We start from the raw sequence: 12,404 nt of genomic DNA on the forward strand, positions 1-12,404 counted from the left end.
GTTTTTAGTGGGACATATCAATAGAACATTCCGTAAAATTCACTTAAGCATCAATTGCGGCGGGGGGATTTAGGAAAAGATCTCCCGGAACCACTAGAGGCCGACGGGACTGTCTGAATCGTAAAGCCCGATAAAATGGAGAAGGAGGCTTCTTTTAATCGATTACCTATTAGAAAAAATGAACTACGATATTTTTCCTCGGAGGAGAAGCTTCTGGTTTCGCGAGTAACTGCGAAATTGTTTGTCGTTACATTTTGTTATTTTTCTTCCAGGGCTTTTTGGAGTGATTTTAACATTACATTCATTATCATATTAATACAACCTCAATATTAAAACAAATAGCAGGTTCTAGTGTTTGTCTCATATTATCCCAAGACGAATATATTTATAGATTTTTCTATTGAAATTATTGAATAAAATTGGCGGGTCGATGTTGCCAGATTGTAGATTTACAAATCGGACTATTGTGATTTGAACATACGATATCATAAGGCTGTTCAAATGTTTCTGGAATCAAATTAATTACCAACAAAAATAGAGAGGATTGGCAATAGTTCCGCATTTGCCCGAAGCATTCCTTGGTGCGGTTAAATGGAGTTCGGGAAAAAGTATCGCAGCTGAAGCGATAAGGCGACAAAAGGTAGATTGAAGGTACTTAATGAATTCTATCCATAAATAATTATAAGTGAGAAACATCCGTGCTCTGGCAAATATTCCTAGTCCGTGGATTTCCAGCATATGCATCAGAGCAAGGACTATGAGGCCACTGAGGGCGGACTGAAGTTGTTGTAACATTTGGCTTGTAGTTCAGGGTATATGGCCAAGAGAGGCGTGTTGAAATAATTTAGGTTTATGTTGAATAAATAATCACCCTTCAAGGGAATTATGTTGAATAAAAAAAAACTAATTTTGGCAATAAAAATGTGTTTTACTATGGTAGGCCGGGGACTTTTCAATTGATCTGTTAGTTTATAATTAGAAGATACTTTTTATCACCGGCACTTGAAATGTTTTAAACACATCTAACATATTGTTTTGGCTAAAAGATTCAATTTCGGTAGCATTCAACGGTACTCCTATAGTTCATATCAAAAAATCTTTGAAGTACCAATTGGTGGCGATAAATCATGCCTATTGCGAAGAAACACCTAAAAAAATACCAGCCAGTATCTACTCAATTTTTATTTTAATTGTGCAAATTGGGTTCAATTACGTATCAAATTTATTGTATATTAAAAGTGCACAAAAATCAAAATCCCAGCTCTTTGATCATAAACAGTCATTCCACAATATTAAAATTTAACAAGAAGCATTGATAACAAACATTTAACAAGTTTGACTCATACGAAGATTAATTATATGGACAGATAATATTGAAAGAATAACAAAATCTTCTTATGTTAATGTTACAGATTTGTGTTTTAGTAAAAATGTTACCACAATATAAACATAACTTTTGATTTTTATTGTAGTGTTTATATATTGATAAATCCATTATTTTTAGCTATTAAATTATTTTTAAATTATTATTTTAAAATTAAATATGTTATTATAGAGATCAACTAGTTTTGAAATTATCAAACAATTATTCCTACACTATCCATTTTTTATAATAATAAAATAAATTTTACTGCAAACTTAAGTAGTATCATAATCGTCGACACTGGAAATGATATAAACAGACTTAGGAAGGTTCGTTTTTATTGTGGTATCGAAATTGTGGGATTTATTTAACTTTATTGTTCTGCTTGTTGATATGGATCTCGCAACTAACCTAACAATATTTTTTTGCGGTCGAAATACCCAATTTATGTAGGTTTCAACGGCATGCCTATAGCGCACATCATAAAAATCTCCAAGTACCAATTGGTGGCGATATACCGAAAAAAGAATCTTTTTTCTCGCGAGGACTCGTAAAATTCTGATAAGACTGTAAAAGCCTTGCCTTAAAATCGATCCAGAGACCAAGAGCTGAGGGACGACGCGCGAGAGCGAAAAAAAAGGAATACGTACATTTTCCTGGGAGCGAGGGAAGATTTTAAAATTTCACCGGAGAATATTCGGGTTATTTGGCGTTGAAATTTTTAAAAAACGAGCAGAGGGTGAGATTAGGTGAGCTTACTTGAGACCGGCAATAATTTCCATAGCTCCATTGAAATTGCCAATGTTCCATGACGATAATGCCACTCGTAACACGCAAGAGAGCACCGCTCGTCGGGCATCGTGGGTGGGCTGAGATATGATCAGTTGAGTTACCCAAGCGCTAACCTGGAAATAAAATTAATATTTATACTAACGCCGTTTTAACGTCGCCTTATTGCAGTAAGTCAGCTAAGATGTTCGTAATAAAGTAAACGTAAAATAATTAGCTCTTAAATTTTAATCAGTAATTAAAATACTTCGCTAGTTTTTAAGGTACGATAAAAATTTAATTAAAACTTATTTTTCTTGCTGTTCCATTTTTCTAAATTTTTCTGGTCGAAATAATAATTTGAGGTTAATAATTTTGGTTTTGAAGTATATGTGGAGGTCGAGGGAAGGTTTACGTGGTGATAAAATATGGAATAATCGCTAGAAAAATATTAAAAATAATAATTGTTTTCCCATATAAGTGTCATTGTCACTGTAGCTAATATTCATACCAACGCCGTTTTAACGTCGCTCTATTACAGTAAGTCAGATAAGAGCTTTAATCAGTAATCAAAATACTTAGCTAGTTTTTATCTTACGATAAAAAATTAATTACAACTCTTGCTATTCCATATTTACAGATTTTTCTCATCTTATACAGTAATTTAAATTTAATAATTTTGGTTTTTAAATATATGTGGTATAAGTCGAGGGAAGGTTTATATTGTGAGAAAAAATGGAATAATTGCGATAACCTTTTTTAAATGGCATTCAATTACATCAAATTTCCATTAACTTTCAGTAATCAACAAACTATTGATAAGTTTAATTTACTACATTACTGAACATTACAACAGTATCATAAGGAAGATTCGGATTCAGAATTTCGGAACTGTATCCACTTTAGAGCATCAAATTTAAGTAGACCCTTCTGAGGTTTTTATCAGAAATATTTTATTGTATTGTAGCTGCACTTAATATTTAGTATGGGTACTATAACTAAAAGTGTATATATTGGAAATTAACAGTGGTACACAGTGAATAGTGGCTCAGACTGTGACAATGCTTACAATACCAAGGCAGGATGATGAGAGTGGAAATAACTAAAGGTAGTATATAATTAATATCGGATAACTGAGAAAATAGTATTGTAGGGTGTGAAAATTTATGTATATATATATTTATATATTTATTTATATTTATATTTATTGAAAATAATCGTTCAAGTATTGCCATTAATCAGAAATTGCGTCAGTGGTAGCGGGTCTTTTGTCCCACGTTGTATATGAACATTCGGTTAAAATGTACGAGGAGTGAATAAATATAAACTGTTTTACAGACATATCTTTAATAAAAAAAATACATTCATATCATAGGTGGTTTAGAAAAGAGTTAACTGACTAAAAGTTAGTTTAAGTCCTTCGATAATATATGCATTAGATTTACTATAATGATAAAATAAATTGTATTATATAACATTTTTCTTTCAGTATTTTATTGATATTAGAATGTTGTTTTGTATCGAAGCTAAAATAAGATAAATTCCGTAAAATATCAACGTTAAATTCGGAAACATTGCATCGTTTTGACGTCATAAATTGAGATGACGTGAGTTCAGTTCTACTCAGAACTTGGGCGACACGAGCAACGAGCAAGGAGAGCGCATATACCGAGAAATCGAAAGGCGATTCCAATGATTTTTGGACGAAGGCATGATGGGAGATCACTCTTGGACCTTAATGTGTGAAATATATCTCAGGCGGTATAAAAGACTGAGTTCAACCACTGTTAATTTCTGATTCATACTTTTTAATTTAATAAAAGGTCTTTAATGATCAAAAATAGTATTTCATTCAAGTATCTCAAAAACTACAAGCAATTTTAAAAAACAGGCCGCTGATTTTTTATATATATTTTAAAGTTTCCTTTTACCAACTATGAGTTTATCTGAACTGGACCTCGGCGTTAAGCCTACTGACTGGCGAGTGACCAACTTAGAAATCATCCCAGAAGACATCCGGACTCACCTAGCTTGTTTACTGGCGTGACTGGGATCATTTTCATTGTCGGATTTTACACTCTTGCCTAGGGTAATTACAAATATTAAACAATTTCAAACATAAATTTACGACCATGCCCCCGCAGGATTCGAACCCGCGACTATTTTTGGTTGCTCAGGTCCAGAATCGTCTTAGTGAAGTGTAATGCACTACGTATTATATTCCGGCCATCTTTGTCATTAAAAGTATTAAATTGTGTGTTAAGTCACTTTGTATTCATTGGAATTACAACTAACTATCATATACCTTTGAAGTTCACATTTTAAAATGAACTTATCCCATAGTATCCGCTCAAAGTTAAAGCTACGGCAATAAAAACGGCATCTTTTTGATAACATTGAATATTTTAAGAACTAGGACAAGTTCGTTCGCGCAAGCGGCCATAACCTGGCCGTGTTTCCATATTCGTCGAGTTCTGAATTTTTATTTCTTCTTTTTCGCCCGACCTTTTAGGAACGCCCTCACGTTTCGGATATTTATTCCGCTTGGATACCTTTCGGGCGGTAACACAAACAGTTTCCAATATTAAACGTGATGTCTTCTAGTTTCGGTGCTCCTTAAATTAGCAAAAGAAGTTATTCTCGCTCCTTTTTTTCTTATTGTTACGTATTGCGCGCGGCTTAGGACGCTTGTCATCATAAATTTGAAAAAAAACATCACTGATGGTTGATATGATTATAAATTTGGGCCTGTTTCGGCTTCGTTTACTCCATATCTATGTTGTTCGACTCCTGTTTTTATATAGAGAAACATATTTTCAGTAAACATCGTACCGATAAAGTTATTTATTTCAGTTATAAAAATGAGAATATAGGCATAGAGGGAATGTCTCGCGACGTCCAACACCTAGATGTCGCTACTCTTAACTTATTTATACGAATGTTCCTCTGGTCGGTCTATTCATATTTATTATTATTTTTATTTACTATTATATTTACATTTATATTATTTATAAATAGTTCAAAATGGAACACAAAATAAAATCAGGATAAAGACAACAATATTTGATGGGAAAACTTAAAGGTAACATTTGATTAGGTTTTGTGAGTCATAATATTTATTAATAATTGATTGTAGATATATTGTTCTCCATGTTTCAAACATGAATGATTTATTTCTGATCATAACATGTTTTTGCTCTGGTTTGAAAATCGTCTGATAAAGAACTTGGAAGGAAGGATGGCGGAACCACTAGTTATTGTTATAAACATATGTTTAGCAATTCCGTCAATAATTTATATTCCATAACTGAATTTCACGAAGATCAGCAATTAGATCATTATTGTTAAAAAAAAAATAAAATGTTCTAAAATGGCAATAAAATGTTCAAATAATTTGAACATTTTGGGAAATAATGATATTAGCCGGTTTGTTAGCCGGTATTTCAGCCACCTTCTACAGTGGTGGTAAATATTGTAGTCTGAATGAAGCACTTATTATGTTGATGTATTATCACTACATAGTATAAAACAAAGTCGCTTTTTCTGTCCCTATATCCCTATGTGCGTTTAAATCTTTAAAACTACGCAACGGATTTTGATGCGGTTTTTTTCAATAGATAGAATGATTCAAGAGGAAAGTTTATATGTATAATACATGCATAATATACTAAGGCAACATTGCTAATTTTAGAGGTTCCTAACGTGATGTCGTAAATTAACCTATTTTTTTAGGCTTATTTAGCAATTAGCAAAAACGCTGCTTAACCCTACGAGTTAGATCAAATTAATGTACTACAGTACTGTACACCATAAAAAGGTCTACAAAAAAGTCCGCGATGGTGTATGTTTATCTTTTAGGGATAACCCACATTAACCATTTTTATTGTTTACTTTTTACGTGAGAAAATGGCTTATTTACGAAGCTATTTTAAGCAATACGGCATTAATCCTTATCGAATTAAGTACCTTAAATACAGTGTGCAATTAATATAGATCAATATGGTTCCTTACAGCATGTAAATTAAACAAATATTTTCGGAGATATTACAAATTTAAAATTTGCGTTTAAAATTGTGTAATGTAATAAAAATTGTATGAATTTAGATATTCCAAAGATAGCAGGAAATCTTCATAGTAAGTATAGGGGAAGAGGAATTGTTTTACTCCAAATTTAATGCGTGCAGGCCAAGGGCAGTAATGAATGAACCAAAAATACTGGATCGATTTTAATCATGTTTTCATTGAGTGACATAGGCATATATATTTTATGCCCATCGGAGCAGGCCGCTATGTTTTTATATACAACGTTCATATTTTTTCTGTAGTGTATTTAATTTAGTATCAGCATTGCACCCGTGCGAAGCCGGGGAGGGTCGCTAGTTGCTAATAATCTTAATTAATTTCTTTTCTTGTAAGTTCCTTTAACATTTTACCGGTAATAAGGTCAAATGCAGTAGCCTTTATCATTTTTAAATTTCTTTCTTAATCTCGGTTAGAGTGACAAATGGAATTTTGACCCTTTCCAATAGTGCAGAGTAATGATTTAACGTCATCTACTATAAGGGGTGGAAATATTCTTTCAAGGCGGCCTGCAAATCTTGTAGCCTTATCCTAATTATCTCTGGCTCAGCTCCCATCCTTATTTTTACCGGAGGTGTTTGAATGATAGGTCATTTTAAGTTACTGGTAGCTCTTCACAGCGAATACTCAGTACTAACATTGTTGGCAGCTTCGTATAGATTAATAGAGTTCATGAAAAAATTCGGTGAGGCAGATTAATGGTTTATTCATGTTTGAAGGAATTCCCCACAGACTTTTAATGCTTTTATTAATCTACTCATTCATTTTATATTAAAATATATGGGTTATTGACAATTTCACAATCCATATTCCCTGTAATTGTAATACTGAATATTTTTGAGATTTTAAAAGGCTTATTTCAGGGGATATTACGGTAGGCATAAAAAAGATGGGACCCAATTCGACAAATCCAATTTCTCTTATGGTGGTTGTCAACCGATGATGTATAGAAACAGAGCAGATTACTCGGACGAATAACTAATTTACGAAGAAACCGAAACGAAAAAAAGAAAGCGGAAGAAAAGTAAGCTTGATTTATCTTTATTTATCAAGGAGGAAATATCCTGTTGTATATATAAAAAGGTTATAAGATTTAACCGTCGCTTAAATTTTGTTAAAGCGAGAATATATTTATTGAGTACTTAGGATAAAAATATATTCGACGACATACTATTTCTATTTACCTTTATATATATGGACTATTTAATCTTACTTAAGATAGTCACTATACAGAGTTATATTATATACCAGACCTCTTGAGAAATAGATACAAGAATAATATAGTTTACAATTCAAATCATTCAAATAAAATTAATTAAGAAATTAACTTTTTATTCGGAAAGCCTCCATATTACTGGTTGAAACGTATGGTTAAAGTATCTTTTAACCAACTATGGGTTTATCTGGACTGGGCCTAAAGTTTAACGTGGGCTCCGAACCACGGTCGTCAGCATTAAGCCTACTGACTGGCGAGTAACCAACTTTAGAAATCATCCCAGAAGACATCCGATCTTACCCAGCCTGGTTACTGGCGTGACTGGGATCATTTTACTTGTCGGATTTTACACTCTTGCCTAGAACATTCACGAATTTTAAACAATCACAAACATAAATTTACGACCATGCCCCAGCAGGATTCGAACCCGCGGATATCGCAACAGTAGGAGGACCTTCCCATCGCCTTTACCACTGCGCCAACAAGTCGGCTGTCAGTGACATCTACTGGTGAAAATCTGATGTATCAATGTAAACAATTGTTAAAAGATTGCCAAACCAACTTCGTTCTTTCGATATGGTGTTATTATGTTGCCAGCGATTAACAAATATTAATATTATTTATTGTAAATCATTTAGAATTAACTTACAGGCCTGATAAGATTAAGTGGTAATGACGAGTGAGACGTCTAGGCGTAGGTAGTTCGGTTCATGTTCGAAAAGTTTTTAATCATCAATATAATTTGATATTGTCGTTCAACAAGTCGCCTTCTCTTTTCTTAAAAAAAATAGTATTTCAAAATGAATTTAAAATTTTATTGTTTTAAACCCCTTCATATCTGATAACCTATGCCATAAAATAGGGTATAAAACTGTATATTATGATGAATAGTAACTAAACAGCTTCATCATACCGAGGACTGCCCACCACCGTAATCTCTATCGGAAGAAAAAATGCAGTGGACAACATAAGTAATATCGAATCAAAATTTTCAACACAGATAATTTCTTAGTAATAAGGTTTGTTATAAATGAAAATGGATTACATTTAATACCTAAATGCCATATAGCTACAAGACATAAGCAAATCGAAGAAAACTATCTTCAGAAGAGTTTTTAAAAATCGAAATAAAGTTCGATAATTAGTTACTTTTTCACTGAATTTATTTTATAAACGAAAATGTTTCTGTTCTAATTTCAGCCCTGTGTATAAGAAAAATAGTTAAATAATAAATTGTAGTACACAATGTATTTTTACGGAATGAATTTAATATGTTTATAAAAATATATAACATTGACTTATGCATGCGATTAAAAGGTAACTTTTATATTAATATTATATATATTTTTGAAGATATATAAGAGTGTACATTAGCTAGTCAGCGTACGGCTGATTTATTAAGCTTGTCAGTGAGGACGTGAGCATAATTCACTCCCCATATGACAAAATATTTCGTAAATAATTTCAGGTAGCTCAAGGAAGATATTCCCATATGGGAATTGTAAATGTAGTGTAAATTAAACCTATATCCTGAGAATGATTAAAGTATGTTGCTCTAATGATACGTTTCAAGTTTTACTGTGAGGGAAGGATTCATGAATTATTTACTTATTACTTTCCATGTTGTTTCAAAACTAAAAATTATTTAAAGTACTTCGTAATATTATCGAAAATAAATATCCAGCCAGGAAACAAAATAGAACATTATAAAAAATTGTCTCGTCCGAATATTGGCTTTTCGTTTTGATATAATTATTTATTTCCACAATAAAACAAATAATATGAGATCATCACAATTATAAATTCTCGACATCTAATTAGTGAGTCCTAGAAATATTACGATTTCTGGGCTTGTCAAGACTCTATACAAACGCTTAGTCAATATTTAACAATTATATACTTTGCGTGGACTATGAATTGAAATAAAATCATTATCGTTCATCATCATCATTTTATCATTATTACTGATCAAATTTTAATTTTTTAATAATTCGGTCTGAAAATGCTTTTATCTCTATACAATTCAATTGAGTGTTATAAATTGATTTTCTAACTGTTCGATTGTTACATAAACACACACAACAGAAATAAAAAGTAGAATATCCTTCAGTAACAGTAACAGTTCTTCTATTTTGATTCAATTATGTAATTCCTTGGAGGCATATAAAAACGGTAATATCACTTACAAAAAATAACTACCAACGGATTGAAATACGTATCGTAAATAAAGGAAAACTCTTTTTCATCAAGTTGATTTTTTATTCATCATGAGAATTCGGCCTACTCCTTAGCTTGTAAAGTTAATTTTGATTCGTAAATAGTAAGTTTGTTTTAAAAACGAGTGACCCAAAGTTATTTAGTATCTGTCATTAATGTCAATATAACAGTGTTTAATAATTAGTATAAGATAATTATTCAGAAACTATCAAACCAAAACCTAAAATGTTTAAAAATTACAAAAAATTGCCAAACCGTTTAAGTGCGAAAGCTTCGTCATATTGATTAAATTGATTTGCTATCAAATCTGCTAAATATAGTGATCTAATTGATCTAACAGAGATTTGTAGTGACCATAGTTTTTCGTTCAGCACTACACCATTTTATACACTAGAAATATTCTTTTAGATGCATGGAAATTTAGTCCAAAATGTAATTTTGCAAATGTTTTTTGTATAAAATTTCTTACATACCATAAAAAGTTTAAAGGTTTAATACCTGCCTGACAAATATGCAAATTGTTTTCTCTACCTCTCTGTCCGTATGTTATATGATAAACGTTTTTTATCTGTGCTTTTATGAGACCGCAATATATTTTGCTTATATTCTATATACATAACTGATATATATGAAAGAAATTATTGAGACAATAAAAGTTTATGTTATTTATTACAATTGCATATTTGGATGTAATATATTTTATGTCTGTGACATACCTTTTTATGAAATTTAATATAAAAAATATGGATATTTATTAGCCAAATTGTTTGTGAAGTTACAAATGGTATTACAGGGTGTTGTAGTGCGACTATGGTTTATTTATCATTATAATAACTTGCCTCGCTTTGCTTTTTGTTCGTTAGTCTCGTTAGAACTTGAGAACGGCTAGAACGCTTTGGCTAATTTTAATTTGGAATATTTGTGGAAGTCTATGGAATGTTTATAAGGCGAGAAAATATGCAATAACTCCGAGGTAAATAGTAAAAACCAATTTTGTTTTCCTCAAAGTGCCACTGTCATTAGTAGTTTCACTGTTACAAAGAGTCGATATTTTGTTATGGTTTGAATACCGCTAACAATAAGATCATTCCAATATAAGTATGTGCTATTGTAAAACCCAGTTCAAATTGTATTATTGATCTTTTCTTTCTGTTTGTTGTACAAATGTACTTTTTTAACTGTGGAATATAATTTCAATAATCCGAATAAAATCTTGCGAATAAAGTGCTCTAAAAAGTTTAAATGTTGGAATGCGGAAATGATGGTTAGGAGACGGTAAATGACATCAATGTTTCGTAGGGCTTCGATAGGTATTTGTCTTAACATGGTGATTTTCGAAGTTTTGTGTTTTTATTTCTAGTAAAATCTTAGTAATCCTAATTTTAATTTTAAAATAAATGTTTTTAATAATATCTCAATCAATATTTTTGTAATTCTTTAACTAAGTCGTCTCACCTATTGAGACCGTGTAAGGTATGTGCTGTTGACCACGCGAGGAAGTTTGATTCGTCGTTATTATCGAGAAAAATTTGCAAGAATGTTTAACAACATCATTTTGAACTTAACTTAATTTTTTATATTGCGTACGTGTATTGATATTAATATTGATATGGATAACGTTTGGATATGGATGGGTATAATACGTATTAATATATAATAATTGAAATTGAAAAATAGAAAAAGAACTTCAGATATTAGACATCTTAAGGTTTAGTTAAATTATCCTAGCATCCTGCTAACAAACAGGAGAAAGATCAATAGGCTATACTTTACTTTTTGCTATCGTACGTCTTAGGAATATCGATGACCAAAAATGAGACATAAAGAAAAAGCTGACCTGACAGAGTAGCTGATTTTCATTCCATACATGTTTTGTTTCCTAAAAATATGTTACCGCCTAACATAATTTCGCAAGAAGTTCCCACCACCCTTTCTTTTTATGACATTTTCTTTTGCTATCTTGGCGGGTAAAAAAATACTCTGATCTTTTTTCCAGTATTGATTGTAATTATAATGAATCAAAATAAATTTTCTGTTCTTACAGAAAATATGTCTAAATTTTTGTATCATTTATAATATAAATTGGGTATTAGAAAAAAATGAATTTCTATATTTTAAATTAAAGAATCAGATATGAATACAGTACGTTTAGCCATATATTTTATCTATGCATTTACAATGTTTATCTTTATCTGTATTTCAGGAAGTTATTAATAAATATAAAGCACAAAATTGACAATACAATGTTATGAGGAATCATGGTTATTACTTGGGGAAGCTGGCCAAATCATTTTGGTCGGAAGATAATGCCCTGTGTTTGGTGGGACCAGAGTGACTTACTGAACCACCGGAACCTGGTGGAATAGTTAATAGTGATGACAAGCTACTGACAAGAAATGATTAATTTGAATCAATATTAGTCAAGGAAGCCTTGAAAGTACTTGGATGGGACATATTATAGAACACGCCGTTCTCTCCAGGCTAGGTCCCGCTCGACAATCAAATTTTCGAATGAAGTTAGAGAATGGCTCGGTGAACGGTTTTGGTCAAAGGATAAATAATTATTTTGGGATGGCATTAATAAATTACCTTAAAAATGAGCAAGATATATAGTCAAATGGCCAAAACTTTCAATAAATACATTTTTCCATTTTTTTTTAATATTCTGGAAATTTTTCCGAAAAAATACCGATAATGACTTTCGAGTATACCTGGTAGTTATTGATAGTATACAGTTGGGCTAATACTTTTGTCAGGTTG

The 12,404-nt window shown here is 31.5% G+C and overlaps 1 protein-coding gene across 3 annotated transcripts in view; it reads right to left on the reverse strand.

Annotated features, from left to right (window-relative positions):
* The window catches only part of LOC143196665 (1-phosphatidylinositol 4,5-bisphosphate phosphodiesterase epsilon-1), a 187,608-nt gene that overhangs the window by 58,540 nt on the left and 116,664 nt on the right, over window positions 1–12,404 (reverse strand). For all 3 annotated transcript variants that reach the window (XM_076404544.1, XM_076404543.1, XM_076404546.1), the window contains exon 5: window positions 2,123–2,268. In XM_076404544.1, the coding sequence (XP_076260659.1) occupies window positions 2,123–2,268 (146 nt within the window). The remainder of the gene's footprint in view (window positions 1–2,122; window positions 2,269–12,404) is intronic.

Source organism: Rhynchophorus ferrugineus, unplaced genomic scaffold, assembly GCF_030347505.1.
Source record: "Rhynchophorus ferrugineus isolate W39M unplaced genomic scaffold, kcgeb_rfMv2 rfM4, whole genome shotgun sequence".
In the NCBI taxonomy this organism is placed as follows: domain Eukaryota; kingdom Metazoa; phylum Arthropoda; class Insecta; order Coleoptera; family Curculionidae; genus Rhynchophorus; species Rhynchophorus ferrugineus.